This window comes from Silurus meridionalis, chromosome 6 (genome assembly GCF_014805685.1).
Source record: "Silurus meridionalis isolate SWU-2019-XX chromosome 6, ASM1480568v1, whole genome shotgun sequence".
Lineage (NCBI taxonomy): Eukaryota > Metazoa > Chordata > Actinopteri > Siluriformes > Siluridae > Silurus > Silurus meridionalis.
In genome coordinates, this window is record NC_060889.1 from 27,981,248 (window position 1) to 27,996,090 (window position 14,843).

At 39.4% G+C, this 14,843-nt stretch overlaps 1 protein-coding gene across 3 annotated transcripts in view; it reads left to right on the forward strand.

Annotated features, from left to right (window-relative positions):
- dnm3b (dynamin 3b) overlaps positions 1-12,621 on the forward strand; it is an 86,606-nt gene extending 73,985 nt beyond the window's left edge. For all 3 annotated transcript variants that reach the window (XM_046850676.1, XM_046850677.1, XM_046850679.1), the window contains 6 exons: positions 6,229-6,338; positions 6,625-6,736; positions 6,941-7,105; positions 7,646-7,884; positions 8,147-8,320; positions 9,949-12,621. In XM_046850676.1, the coding sequence (XP_046706632.1) occupies positions 6,229-6,338; positions 6,625-6,736; positions 6,941-7,105; positions 7,646-7,884; positions 8,147-8,320; positions 9,949-9,988 (840 nt within the window). In that variant the 3' untranslated portion in view covers positions 9,989-12,621. The remainder of the gene's footprint in view (positions 1-6,228; positions 6,339-6,624; positions 6,737-6,940; positions 7,106-7,645; positions 7,885-8,146; positions 8,321-9,948) is intronic.
- The last annotated feature ends 2,222 nt before the right edge of the window (positions 12,622-14,843 follow it).

Genomic DNA, 14,843 nt, shown 5'->3' on the forward strand with positions numbered 1-14,843 from the left:
CCTCAACCAGTTGCTCTTTGGTCGCAATAAAACTTTCCCGAGTTGGCATCGGCCCTGAAATCGGCGTTTGTGAAAGAAACCGCAGCATTCCGAGGCTTTTTTTTTTTCCGTTAACCGACGGGCGAATTTTTAAAGCCTTAGAAGCGCGTGTGTGTGGGTGTGTGTGTGTGTGTGTGTGTGTGCTTAAAGACGTGATTTGAAGAGAGTTCGAGATACAAAGTAGACAGAGGAGATCGAGTTTTAACTTCATGCATCAGTTGCAGACATTAGTGTCATATTTAGTCGCAAAAATCAAACGAAATCACTTCAAATATAAAATATTTTGGGGTGGGGCAACAAAGACTAAAAAAAAAAAAGATTGACGTACAGTTTGAACACGGTGAAGACCCTGAACGAAGGCAGCGGCGTACATCCTCGCCCAGTCTAACCAATGTGCAGACTACTGTACACTCACATATCCATGAACAGGTAGTCTGAACACTGGGCAGACGGAGGAGAGCAATAAAGCGCTGCCTTTTTGGTCATGAGAGAGAAGTCTCCTTCATCCTCCCTTCCTCCTCCTCCTCCGTCTCCTCCGGCTCGGGTGCTAGAAAAATCCCATGGATCGGAAGTTCTGTTTCCTTGCCTCAGTAATTGTTGGTTTGTTTGAAAGCGACAGAATACTTGGTTTTTGTGTGTGTGTGTGTGTGTCCCGGGTCCTAACAGTGTCCCGTGTTGCGAGAACGGTATCCAGGCTTGACGTGGCACATTCGTTCGGGCGACCACCAAGGAATTCGGGGGCGTGCTTTCTTGGAAGAGATGTTAACGCGGAAAAAAAAGGAAGAGAAAAGGAGAAGAGAATGAGGAATGAACGGAACGACGCTCCGCTCCGTATATAGGACGGATATTTTAAGGTTCTCTTGTCGGTGTTGATCCGAGAAGCTGAATCGCGGAGTCTCGGAGGTCCGGATGGAGGAGTTTTCTAGTGGCTTCTCTGGTGTTCTTCTGTCAAACCTTAGCGCTCGTCCTCTGCCTGCACTCTCTTTCTCCTCCTCTTTCTCGTTCCTCCTGCTGCTAAGTACTACCAGATGTTTAGACTTAATGCCAGGCTGTCATTTAATCTCTCTGCATTGCTCTCGCTCGCCTCGTTCTCCTCAAGAAAAACTCCAGGCAGGAAGTGGGGCCCTCTGGAATGAGGGGGGGTTTGGGGGGTAGCAGTATGTGAGAAATAAATAGTGAATATTTCTAAACAGTACGCTGTCGTTTATCTTTTATACTGATTCGTTTTTAGCGTTGAGCGGCGCAGTCCGTATTTTCTACACCAGATTCTTTACCCCCAGACTCATGAGTCTGTAGAGTCAGAAGGTTTGACCTGAGCCCTCAAGAACATGGAGGGGGGGAAATAACGGTGTTCTCAGACCACAGCGTGTTTTAATGCCTTCCATATGTGCTACTTCTACACCTTTCATCTCGCTGCCGTACCTCATCCCGTCTTTCCCTTATCCTTTGTATACATCAGGGGTCTTCAACGTTTTTTCAGGTCAAGGACCCTTTTAGGCGACAGAGACGTGGCAGGGACCCCCTGATACATTAAAGATTGGCAATTATATTAATAGAAACCGATCATATTACACGTGTTATATTATGTGAAGACAATTAGAACTATGTTGTTGTTGTACATGCATCATAAAGGTGTCTTGTTTTAATAGATTTGCAGTTTCATACATTTGGACTGTTACATGAACATCAGCTTTAAGTTTAATTGAACTTTTTAAATGTAATATTTTGTCTTTGATGTTTTTACCGCCATTTGATTAAAAAAAATTATAATTGTGATTCAACATTAATTAGCAGACCTCCTACGGTACCGCCACGGACTCCCCCTAGGGGGTTGTGGACAACGCATGCACCATATGCGCCAAATGTATCTGGACACCCACCCTTTATGCCCATATGTGTTTTTTCTTCAGAATCTGGAAGCACACACTTCACAGTTACTGTTGGATGCTTTCGTTACCGTTTCCCTGCACAATGATCTCGTGCTCAAACCGAGCTCCAAGAGTGAGAAGTGCGAATGGAAGATCTCGACTGGCCTCCTCAAGCCTTGGTGCTTCTCAACTTACTAATGCTATATGCCATAGGCTTGTCTATAGAGTGCATCATTTTTATACTGCGGTGTAGCTGCCGCTTTACAGATGTGTGTCTCGAATGTGTGTGTGGGGAGGAGGTAGTGGTTAAGAGGTTGGTCTTCGGGGACCTCTGCTGTAATTTGTATAGAAATTTCTTATACGTCTCTTCCCTATATTCATCCCTTTTTCATTTAAGCATCATCCATAGTTTGTTTTCTAAGTGAAAGTTGTATAAGATGCGAAACTAGGAGAATCTGGAGAATCAGGAGGACCTGGAGAATCGTAGTCGGCGCTCCGACCTAGGTACACAAAAAAAAAATTCGAGGGCAGTGACCCATGTGCATTTTTTAAAAGCTGGTGACCCAAAGCACTGAACATGGAACCACTGCCAAAGCCATAAAGAGAGCACACAGAATTGGGAATATATACGACAGTCTGCTACAGATAAGAACTGAACCCTACTGCGTGATGATTGGGAAATTCTTAGACTACAGAGACAAAGAGCGTGTGATGCATGAGGCTAGAGCGAAGAAAGACGTACTGTTCCAAAATCGACGAGTCATGTTCTTTCCAGACCTTTCTGTTGAGGTAAACAAGCAATGAAGACGATTTGACCAAGTCAAGAGGAAGCTATGAGCCAAGGGCTTCCTGTAGTTATTCATCAACGGGGTTCACATATTTCAAAATCCTTTCTAAACTTTCAAAAAAAGTTGTAAGATGGACACATTATTTCAAATTGTGCTCAATTTCAAGATTTTCGAATAACGGAAGATTAATCATAGGCATTAGAAAAAAAAAGACGAAGTGAGGAGATAAATGTAAATCAAAGTGGTTGAGAAAAATGTATGAATAGATAGATAGATAGATAGATAGATAGATAGATAGATAGATAGATAGATAGATAGATAGATAGATAGATGTAGATAGATGACAGATGGACAGACAGATAGACAGACAGACAGACAGACATAAAAGATAGATATATAGATAGATAGATAGATAGATAGATAGATAGATAGATAGATAGATAGATAGATAGATAGATAGATAGATAGATAGACAGACAGACAGGTAGATAGATAGATGACAGATGGACAGACAGATAGACAGACAGATAGACAGACATAGATAGATAGACAGATAGACAGATAGACAGATAGATAGATAGATAGATAGATAGATAGATAGATAGATAGATAGATAGATAGATAGATAGATAGATAGACAGACATGTAGATAGATCGATGACAGATGGACAGACAGATAGACAGACAGACATAGATAGATAGATAGATAGATAGATAGATAGATAGATAGATAGATAGATAGATAGATAGATAGATAGATAGATGTAGATAGATGACAGATGGACAGACAGATAGACAGACAGACAGACAGACATAAAAGATAGATAGATAGATAGATAGATGAATAGATAGATAGATAGATAGATAGATAGATAGATAGATAGATAGATAGATAGATAGATAGATGACAGACAGACAGGTAGATAGATAGATGACAGATGGACAGACAGATAGACAGACAGATAGACAGACAGATAGTCAGACATAGATAGATAGACAGATAGACAGATAGATAGATAGATAGATAGATAGATAGATAGATAGATAGATAGATAGATAGATAGATAGATAGATAGACAGGTAAATAGATAGATGACAGATGGACAGACAGATAGACAGACAGATAGACAGACAGACATAGATAGATAGATAGATAGATAGATAGATAGATAGATAGATAGATAGATAGATAGATAGATAGATAGATAGATAGATAGATAGACAGACATGTAGATAGATCGATGACAGATGGACAGACAGATAGACAGACAGACATAGATAGATAGATAGATAGATAGATAGATAGATAGATAGATAGATAGATAGATAGATAGATAGATAGATAGATAGATGACAGATGGACAGACAGATAGACAGACAGACAGACAGACATAAAAGATAGATAGATAGATAGATAGATAGATAGATAGATAGATAGATAGATAGATAGATAGATAGATAGATAGATAGATAGACAGACAGACAGGTAGATAGATAGATGACAGATGGACAGACAGATAGACAGACAGATAGACAGACAGATAGTCAGACATAGATAGATAGATAGATAGACAGATAGACAGATAGATAGATAGATAGATAGATAGATAGATAGATAGAATAGATAGATAGATAGATAGATAGATAGATAGATAGATAGATAGATAGACAGACAGACAGGTAAATAGATAGATGACAGATGGACAGACAGATAGACAGACAGATAGACAGACAGACATAGATAGATAGAATAGATAGATAGATAGATAGATAGATAGATAGATAGATAGATAGATAGATGAATAGATAGATAGATAGATAGATCGATGACAGATGGACAGACAGATAGACAGACAGACATAGATAGATAGATAGATAGATAGATAGATAGATAGATAGAATAGATAGATAGATAGACAGACAGACAGGTAAATAGATAGATGACAGATGGACAGACAGATAGACAGACAGATAGACAGACAGACAGACAGATAGATAGATAGATAGATAGATAGATAGATAGATAGATAGATAGATAGATAGATAGATAGATAGATAGATAGACAGACATGTAGATAGATCGATGACAGATGGACAGACAGATAGACAGACAGACATAGATAGATAGATAGATAGATAGATAGATAGATAGATAGATAGATAGATAGATAGATAGATAGATAGAGATAGATAGATAGATAGATAGACATGTAGATAGATCGATGACAGATGGACAGACAGATAGACAGACAGACATAAATAGATAGATAGATAGATAGATAGATAGATAGATAGATAGATAGATAGATAGATAGATAGATAGATAGATGACAGACAGACAGACAGACAGACAGACAGACAGACAGACAGACAGATGGAAGTCTACATCTTCCAACCCCATGGAAATATCTTCATGGAGCTGGCTTTGTGCACAGTTGTCATGCTAGAACAGGTTTGGGTCTCCTAGTAAAGGGAAGTGAAGAGAAAATTGAATGCTACTATATCCAAAGACAAATATAAGAGGAACAGTTGTAGGAACAGTTGAGGAGAAAGCAAGAGAGGAATCAAATTGTATGTATGTAAGAGCAACACGATGATGTTGCTATCTGACGTACTCATGTCACAAACGGAAAGTAAAACCATCTGTGCGTTTCACAATGTTCCTTTATGTGAGTCTGGAACACAATCTTCTCCAGATTGTCCAGAGCAATCAGGTCCAGACAGATACTCCAGGAGAAACACCTGGTAATCATTTGAAGGTGGAAAACCCAAGATCGACTGATTAAACGAGTGAAATCTGGTGTGACTCGCACATGGCTGGAATACAAACCTGCAGCTATGTCGACACTGTGGATAAAGAACCATCAACAAAGAAGTCTTCTTGAGACGTTTCACTTTAAATACGTTTTTTAAACATTTATTGTAATATTATGACATCTTATTATGACAGCCCTTATCCAGAGCGACTTGTGGTGGTGGGACTTGAACTCGTAACCCTCTGATCAGATATCCAACATCTTAAACACTTAGCTACCCCATTTTTGCTCTTAAAATACCAGATTCCATTATTTCTTTTTATTACTTTTTTTTTTTACAATCTACATATTTCTTCATATTTGCAGTTTTGCAGATCAAATCAAGCGAAGTGATACCTTAATGGTTACGATGTTGAGATTTGAGATCAAATCAGAGCACCACCAAGTAATGGGCCCTTGAGCAAGGCCCCTCACCTGTTGAGTGTATAAATGATTTGCTCAGGAAAAGGAAGTCTGCAGCATGCTGTAAATCCAAACGCAAATAAAGTCCACCAGAACAAATCTTACCTTCACTATAGTCTCAATAATAACTTCATCCCGAGGGTTGTCATGTGACCTCGTGTCATTCTGGTTACGAGCCTCAGTGTCTAAAATTGCTTTTTTTCAAAGTCGATAAGGATTATATGAATCGTATCACATGTCCCAGGTATAATCAGAGTTACTGATAAAGTCTGTCACTGTTGTTCTTGCTGAGGCTCCTGGGTTTTTTTTCTGCAGGAGAAAGAGAAGAAATACATGCTGCCTCTGGACAACCTGAAGGTCAGGGACGTAGAAAAAGGCTTCATGTCCAGCAAGCACATGTTTGCCATCTTCAATACAGAGCAACGGTGAGTCCTGAAAACAAACACAAAAATAGATTAGAGTAGATTAGATTAGATGATTCAATGAAATGCAGTTAGCATCTATCCAGAATCTAACCTCGATTTCTCAGTTTGGCTCAGCGAACAGCTCCTGAATAAGTCCTGGTTGAAAAAAAACCCAAATAAAATAACTTAGACATTTAGCAACAACATTAGAACACAAATCAAAAGAAATAGAATCCAGGGTTGTGATGTCAAAGAATTCCCATTCATCTTTATAAAAACAAAACCATGCCTTTTCTTCTTTCTTTAGAAACGTCTTCAAGGACAATCGGTTCCTAGAGCTGGCATGCAACACTCAGGAAGAGGTGGACAGCTGGCGAGCGTCCCTGCTCCGTGCTGGGGTTTATCCCGAGAAAACTTCGGTCAGTGACCCAACCAGTGGGATCTTCTGAAAGGCATAAAATATAATATTTCACAATGTTCAGTTGGTTCCCCACGTTTTAATGAGTGCAATTGGAACTGGTGCTGTTCTGGTGCAATTATTGGCAAATTTCCAGTCAGCCTTCATATCCTAAAGGCACTCTATATCTCTCCTGCTTCATGATCATGTTTTATCTCATTAATAGGTGGAGAGTGAGAGCTCTGGTGCCACAGAGAACTTTTCCATGGATCCTCAGCTGGAAAGAAAGGTGGAGACCATCCGGAACCTGGTGGACTCCTACATGTCCATTGTTAACAAGTGCATCCGGGACCTCATGCCCAAGACCATAATGCACCTTATGATCAATAACGTAAGGACATTTTAATAAATGAGAAGATGTAGGTTTCAGGTCAATGGTGAAAAGGGACAAAAGTTTATTCGGCATCAAAATCTGATGGTTGGGTGGAAGGGAGGTGAAGTGGACTGACCTCCATACATGATAAAGCTTTATAAGGCCGAATTGAGGAAAAATGTTCAGAGATTTCATATTTTCTTGAATATAATGTAGTCAATTGAGTATTTTATTGGGAATACAAAAAATATAACTCACTGTCCATGGTCCTGTTTGAGATCATGCACATTATAATCAATAGAGTAAGCTCCTTTCCACAATACATTGGGTATAGCAGCAATGTGAGTGTTTGCAATGTTTAAAAGTGGTTCTAGATCCTTATACATAAGCATGTATTAGTCTGGTTAAATTGGGTTCTTTAACAAAATCCTGATGCTCATAAAATCCAAGCTTTATCAATGCAATGTATTTTCAATGCAATCAGACACTTCAATCTAGTTTTTTGAGAGATTAATGAAAAGAAAACGTATTATAAAAAGTGTACGACTCCATCGGCAGGTGAAGGACTTTATCAATGCAGAGCTTCTGGCTCAGCTGTACTCGGCTGGGGACCAGAACACACTGATGGATGAGTCTCAGGAGCAGGTGCAGCGCAGGGATGAGGTGCTGCGGACCCACCATGCGCTGAAGGAGGCACTCGCCATCATTGGAGACATCTCCACCACGACCATTACCACCCCCCTGCCTCCTCCCGTGGACAGCTCCTGGCTTCAGCCTGGTTCTGGAGGCTCTCGCAGGTGACCACACCGCTTCGTCAGTCTTGTCTTTTTAGATCAGGATGCAGGTTTAATTTTTTGCAATAATAGTAAATAGTAAAAATAGAATAAATAGTAAATAGTAAAATAGAATGTTAGTTTATTTTTGTGATTTGCATTCCAACAACACTTTTCACTGTCACTGTCAAATCACTTCCATTACATGCATCTATGATTGTACTATCATGTACTGCCCACATTTACTTAGGTCTCACCCTCAATGATGGCCATATTGCCCTCTCAGGTCTCCTCCTCCAAGCCCTACTGCCCCACGTAGAATGTCTGCTGGCCAGAGGCCTGCAGGGCGGGGTGCTCCTCCTCCTCCATCACGCCCAGGCCCTCTTGGGCCCTTTAACAACAGTGGTGATAGTCCACAGGTGCCCAATCGCCCAAATCGTGCTCCTCCCAGCATTCCCAGGTGAGATCTTTCCTTTCCTGAGTCATAGACATGGGTTTATAAATCTGCATCACATTTCTTCAGAAAATAGTACTATTCTCATCGTAAGATAGCTGATTATTGATTAAATAAAATATTTAATTAAAATATAAAATTGCTATATTTGTTCCTTACATGTATTCAATCAGCCATGACATTTTATTTTTACTATTTTAAGTCTACGTCTAAAAATGATCGCAGACCAAGTTACACCTCTTCATGGCATTCAGCAGAGTAACGCTTCCTGGATATACACACTGCGATAAATGTTCAGGAATAATTTGAGAAACATGACAAAGTGTTGACCTCTTAGGCCTTCAGATTCTCCACATCTTATTCTAATAGAGTATCTAATGAACATACTGGAGAAACAAGTCCAATCCATGAAGACCTCACCTCAAACCCTGAGTTAAAGGATCTTCTGCTAGTTCCTTGGTACCAGATATCATAGCATACCTTCAGAGGTCTTGTGGAATTCAAAGCTGTTTTGGCAGCACAAGGGATCTCTTTGGATCCAAGTTTCATTAAAGACATGACACCAATCATGTCCTGGCTGATGGTTTACATTTGGGAACATGAATATATTTTAGTCAAACTGTAACTTTAAAAGAATATCAAATGCAAAGTATTGATGACTTCTGATCAGCATCTCATGAAAGTTGTAGAGATGATCTGAGATGAAGAAGAGGTGTCTGGGGGAACTGCTAGTCATTTATGGTTTTTGAGACACCTGCATGTTCCTTTTTGTTTCTATGCAACCAACAAAGTACAAAGACAAAAACACACACTAATTGGACTGTGAATGAGTGGAAGAAGATGCTGTGGAGTCCAAATAGGACATTTTTTGTCTAACAGTAGAACCTGTTTAAGACAAAGATCTGGAGAGAAGATGTGATCAGATTTCCCTCACCCCCACACTCACACATAGAGGTGGAAGCTTAATGGTTTGAAGTTGTTTTGGAGGCTTATTCCGGAAAGTGAAAGAACTCCTGAGCCAAAATGGCAACCATTTCATACTTCAACTCACGGCGTGCAATTCGGTCTGGACTGCGGCTCACTGGAACCGACTTCACAGTACAACAAAGAGCCGAAGTGAAGTCCAGACTCAAACATTATTTAGACAGCAAACTGTCATCTATTATGGAATGTCCTGCCCAGTCAGCACACCTAAATCTTATTGAACTGCTCTGAGATGAACGACAAATCTCCAACTAGTGAAGAACATCTTTGGAGAGTTTACAAAGTATTTCAGCTGAATGTTTAGTTGCATATAAACAAAAGGAACATGCATTTGTCTCTTAATAAACAACTTTTCAACTCTTCAACCTTCGCAACTCTTCCACAGCCCAGTATTTGGTCATGAGCTGGTAATTAGGGACGTCTGGTCTATCTGTCTATAGAATTGTGTATTGGTGCGTTTCAGGTTGCATTTCTAAACTGTTTTGTGTGTTGTTTTACTAATTTACACACTAACACACTATACGTGTGAACTGAATAGAATCTCAGTGCGTATACAATCTTCACTGCTTCAGCTCCTACTACTTGCACTAATTCTATCTTCTGTTTCTCCTTCCCATCTCACACTTTCTCAATCTCTCTAATCCTTTCAGCCGTCGACCCCCACCCTCCCCTACCCGACAGGTCCCGTAAGCCTCCCAGCGGGATCCCGATCACCCTGGACCAAGCACTCACACGTTCCTCAAACGCTCTTACAGTACGTCTCATAGCCCTCTGATCCCTGAGCTTCAACTTCTGCATGACCCAGTCCTTATATCTTCTCTGCTCCCAGATCATTCCTGGACTCACCTTCTGTGTGCTCATCCCTCACTTTTTCTCAGTGCTAGTGTCCGTGTTAGCCATGCTCGTCTCGTGCCGTGTCTCTGTGCCTGCGATCTGGTTCGGCCAATCGGATCGAGTCCTAACACACAATCCCTGTAATACCTACATGTGCTTTTTGGTTTCACCGCTGTAGTCTGTGAAATCCATAGTGACCATGCTGATCTCTGATCTCAGATCTCGTAGTTGCATGTTTTCGTTTTGAAGAGTATATTTTTATGCGTGTCCGCTCAGGTGTGCAGGTCTTGCTACCTTGCTACGTGAAGAATATTTTTAGCCAGAGGTTGTGCGTATGGTGTATGTGTGCTCGCATCACGCCAACACTCCAGCTCCAATAAAACGTCGACGAGTCATACAGTGTGTGTGTGTGTGTGTGTGTGTGTGTGTGTGTGTGTGTGTGTGTGTGTGTGAATATTAGATTTAAGACCGTTTTTCTGAATATACAGTCCAAGAAGAACATTACTGGATCTACTGCAATATATGATTAACAGCAAGTTCTAGATCTCATAACACTTTTTGTGTTGAATCAGTGGTTTGAAAGATAAAACTGGGGGATGAAATGTCACTAATCTACAATTTCCACAGTGGAGCATTATTTAAAAAAGTCAGTCTACTTGGAAGCTTGCATGATGTTATCCATCTTGCAGATATTCATCGCTTGCCAATAGATTCACATGGGTGACAAAAGGAAAACCTGAAAACTCTTCCAGAAAATAAATATCAAGATCAAATTATCCAGTTTCTGGATCGAGAATAAAATTTTAATGAGTCAAATTTCAAAGAAGGCAGTAGACCATGATGCAGAGCAAAATGCAGAAGAACGAGACCAGACTAATACTCTGGTAGGGAGATGAAGAGATTCAAACCAGAACTGACCAAGACTAAGATCCAGATCCAGATCTAGAGTCATAAGACTGAGATCCAGATCAAGATTTAGTGAAGTCTAAAATCTGGCTGAAGATTTGGTGTAGTCAAGATCAAGATCCAAACCAAAACTTGAAGTAAAGAAACTGAGATCCAGAACAAGTTTTAGAATCAGAACACTGAGATCTGGATGAAGATTTGGTAAAGTCAGACCAAGATCCAGATCATGTCTGAGATCTGAGATAAAGAACATTTGCAGCATTGGCAAATGCACTCATCCTGCACAAATGAGCTGGTGAATGTTAAGGGCCTTGCTCTGGGGCCAACAGTTGCAGCTTAGTGTGGATGGAATTTGAAATCATGAGCTTCTGATCCAAATTTCAACGTCTTACCACTTGTAAGTGACACAACTAAGATCTGGATAAAGTTTAGCTGAAGTAAGACCAAAATCCAGACCATGACGGACCAAAATTTGAAGAAATCGAATGAAAATCTAAAATCTTCTGCAAATATCCCGAGATCGAGAACAAGAGATTTCAACTCCAGCTCTGGTGTGTGTGTGTGTGTGTGTGTGTGTGTGTGTGTGTGTGTGTGTTCTGCGTGGTGATTCCTGCACGTTTTGTTTGCTGGTACATCCGTTTCCACCGTGTGTTTCTTGATATCAGCGATTGGCGCCGAAGCCCTGATGTTTGACGAAGCCCTTACCTCATCTAACCATTTATTTTCCTATCGATGTGTCTTCTCATTCTATACTTCATCAAACATGGAGCGTTCGACATCACTACAGCTTAATAACCTACACTATCCTCTCAGCTATACGGTAACCGTGCAACGTGGAACTGTGTGTGTGTGTGTGTGTGTGTGTGTGTTACTTAAAGTTTAAAAAGTAATAATAGTGATTCATTTTTTATTTTTTGGATCATTATTTACTCCGAAAAGACTGCCATAAAGACTTCACGATGGATGAACGTGAATTGAGCGAATGTTATTTACGTTCTGTAACGAAGTTTGAATGTCGTCAGTAAAATTCCACCTGTTCTCCCATCTGTCCCAGAAATCCGCAATCCTAGACTTTTAAGAAATAAAAAAAAAATGCAACAAAAAAAAAACGTGTCCTAGAAGTTGAAATTAGAGTCGTACCCGTGTCAGTGCGCAGTCGGTGTGTCGTTTCCGTGGGTCCTCTGTCCGTTTAGTGTACTGCCGAGTCAAGCAGGTGATTTTTGTTACGTACTTGAAATCCTTTTCGTTCCTTACTGTAAATCTCAGATTTCCGATTCATACTAACGTAATGGCATGAAAAAAAAAATCTGTATTGCCAAAGCTAGTCATAGGATCAATCTATATAATATGCAACAGTGTCACATACACGTACGTATACACACACACACACACACACACACACACACACACACACACACACACACACATATATAAATAAATATATATAAAGAAATAATATTGTTCTCTGGAGGAAATCAAGATGCCTCCGTTTTGTAAATGTGGTTCTTTTGCGGGATATGTAAACTGTATTAGTGATTATAATCCTTATGTAATTCAATAAAAACCTGTGTTGAACATCGTTAGCACTGAGTTGGGTTTTTTTTTTCGGTTTGTTTTTTAATGCAAGAATGTTAAAAATACAGCTCATAGCCAAGATTTTCACCGAAGACTTTTTTGGGGGCGGAGCACAGAATCAGCCATGAGACACCACCGCCACTGGGAAAGAGAGGGTTAAGGGTCTTGCTCATGGACCCAGCTGGTGCTGCTTGGTCATGTTGGGGGTTGTTTAAAAATCTTCTGATCAGTAACCCAGAGCTTCAATAAGGGTTAAAAGGATTCCTTGGACCAATTCTATGGACCACTGCTTTTCACATATACAAATACAGTATTTGTATAGGATTTTTCTTTCGTTTTAATATATGAATGCAAGAATATCAATGTTTTTTTATACATACCACAGGTTTTGCTATAATCCTTAATTCTTGACTTGGTCAGAAAGTTGTTAATAAGTTCTCTATAATACATTTTTTTTAGATAATCAATAAGAAATCATGCCCAGGGGATTGTATAAAAAAAAGTGTCAATTTAGCAAAACTAAAATTAATATAATATACAGTACAGACCAAATGTTTGGACACACCTTCTCATTCAAAGAGTTTTTTTTATTTTCATGACTATGAAAATTGTAGATTCACACTATCAAAACTATGAATGAACACATGTGGAATTATATATGGAATTATATACATAACAAAAAAGTGTGAAACAACTGAAAAATGTCATATTCTAGGTTCTTCAAAGTAGCCACCTTTTGCTTTGATTACTGCTTTACACACTCTTGGCATTCTCTTGATGAGCTTCAAGAGGTAGTGACCTGAAATGGTCTTCCAACAGTCTTGAAGGAGTTCCCCGAGAGATGCTTGGCACTTGTTGGCCCTTTTGCCTTCACTCTGCGGTCCATCTCGATTGGGTTCAGGTCCGGTGACTGTGGAGGCCAGGTCATTCAGTGTGACTCTACAATTTTCATAGTCATGAAAATAAAGAAAACTCTTTTGAATGAGGTGTGTCCAAACTTTTGGTCTGTACTGTATATAAAAATGTATATTTATATAGAATATTTATATAGAAAGTGTACGACTATTAACCCATTTGTAAGTATTTGACATGTAATTCAATAGAACAGTTTGAGGTATTATATATACACAGATGGACAGACAGACAGACAGACGAATGTAACCCAGAGTCTTAATATCAAATCAGTCTTAGGATCAAAGGATTTCTTAGACCAGTGGTTCCCAGTGTTCTTTACAGGAGACCCCCATTTTAACATTGAACATGACGACCCCCATGCCCAGTTCAAACCCAGTTAACGTCTCTCTTGATAGCCAGCGCCTTGAAGGAGGATTATCTGATGCATCTCTTCACACAGCTCTGTAAAGTTTCGCTTGTTTACAGGATGGGCTTTATTCAAGTTATAATAGGTGCATCTTTAACGTCTCCACCAACATACCAAAGGTACAGTTTTTAGTTTTGAAGTCACCTGTGCTTTGTACATTGTTTTTGCCACGTTTTTACACATGCGGGTCTGAGCAGTTTTGCTGGTGTGTACCAATCAACCAATGATCAACCGGTTCTCTAAAACAGGTCAAGGGAGAATCTCGTGAAGCTTCAGTTGGAGAGTGAAAACAGACAAAACACAGAATTATACATTCTGCAAATGGATCAACAATAAAGAAGTTAACAGACACATGTATTTTTCCATTTTTGCCAGTATATATTTTTTTGCAGCGTATCGTAAAGGTTTTCACCTTTACGATACGCTGCAAAAGGAAATTTATTTTTTTCATATATGATTGTAAATAAAAATATTAAATATTCTAATATTTATTTGAAATATTTATCGTGCAGTCATAAATAAATGTAATTAATTAACCTAAAAAGAAAAGCAGGAGTGTGTTTTACGACCCCTTCGAAAATCTTTAGCGACCCCCAGTGGGGGTCACAACCACCGGGTTGGGAACCAGTGCCTTAGACCAATTTTTATAATTTTTTTTCTTTTAGAAATGTGTTTATTAGTTCTCTTTAATATCAGTATCTTATGATAGGAAGTAGAGTTTAATTTTAGATGTTGGTGTCACCACATCATACCCAGGGGATTATCTGAATAAAGAAGTATACATACATTTACACACAATTTTTGTTTAATTGATTTAAAAAAAAGAAAAAAAAAGGTTGTTACTAGTCTTGGCCACAAGGTGGCACAGTGTTGATGCTTTTTGAGTACAAGAACGGTTTGGCCCAAAAG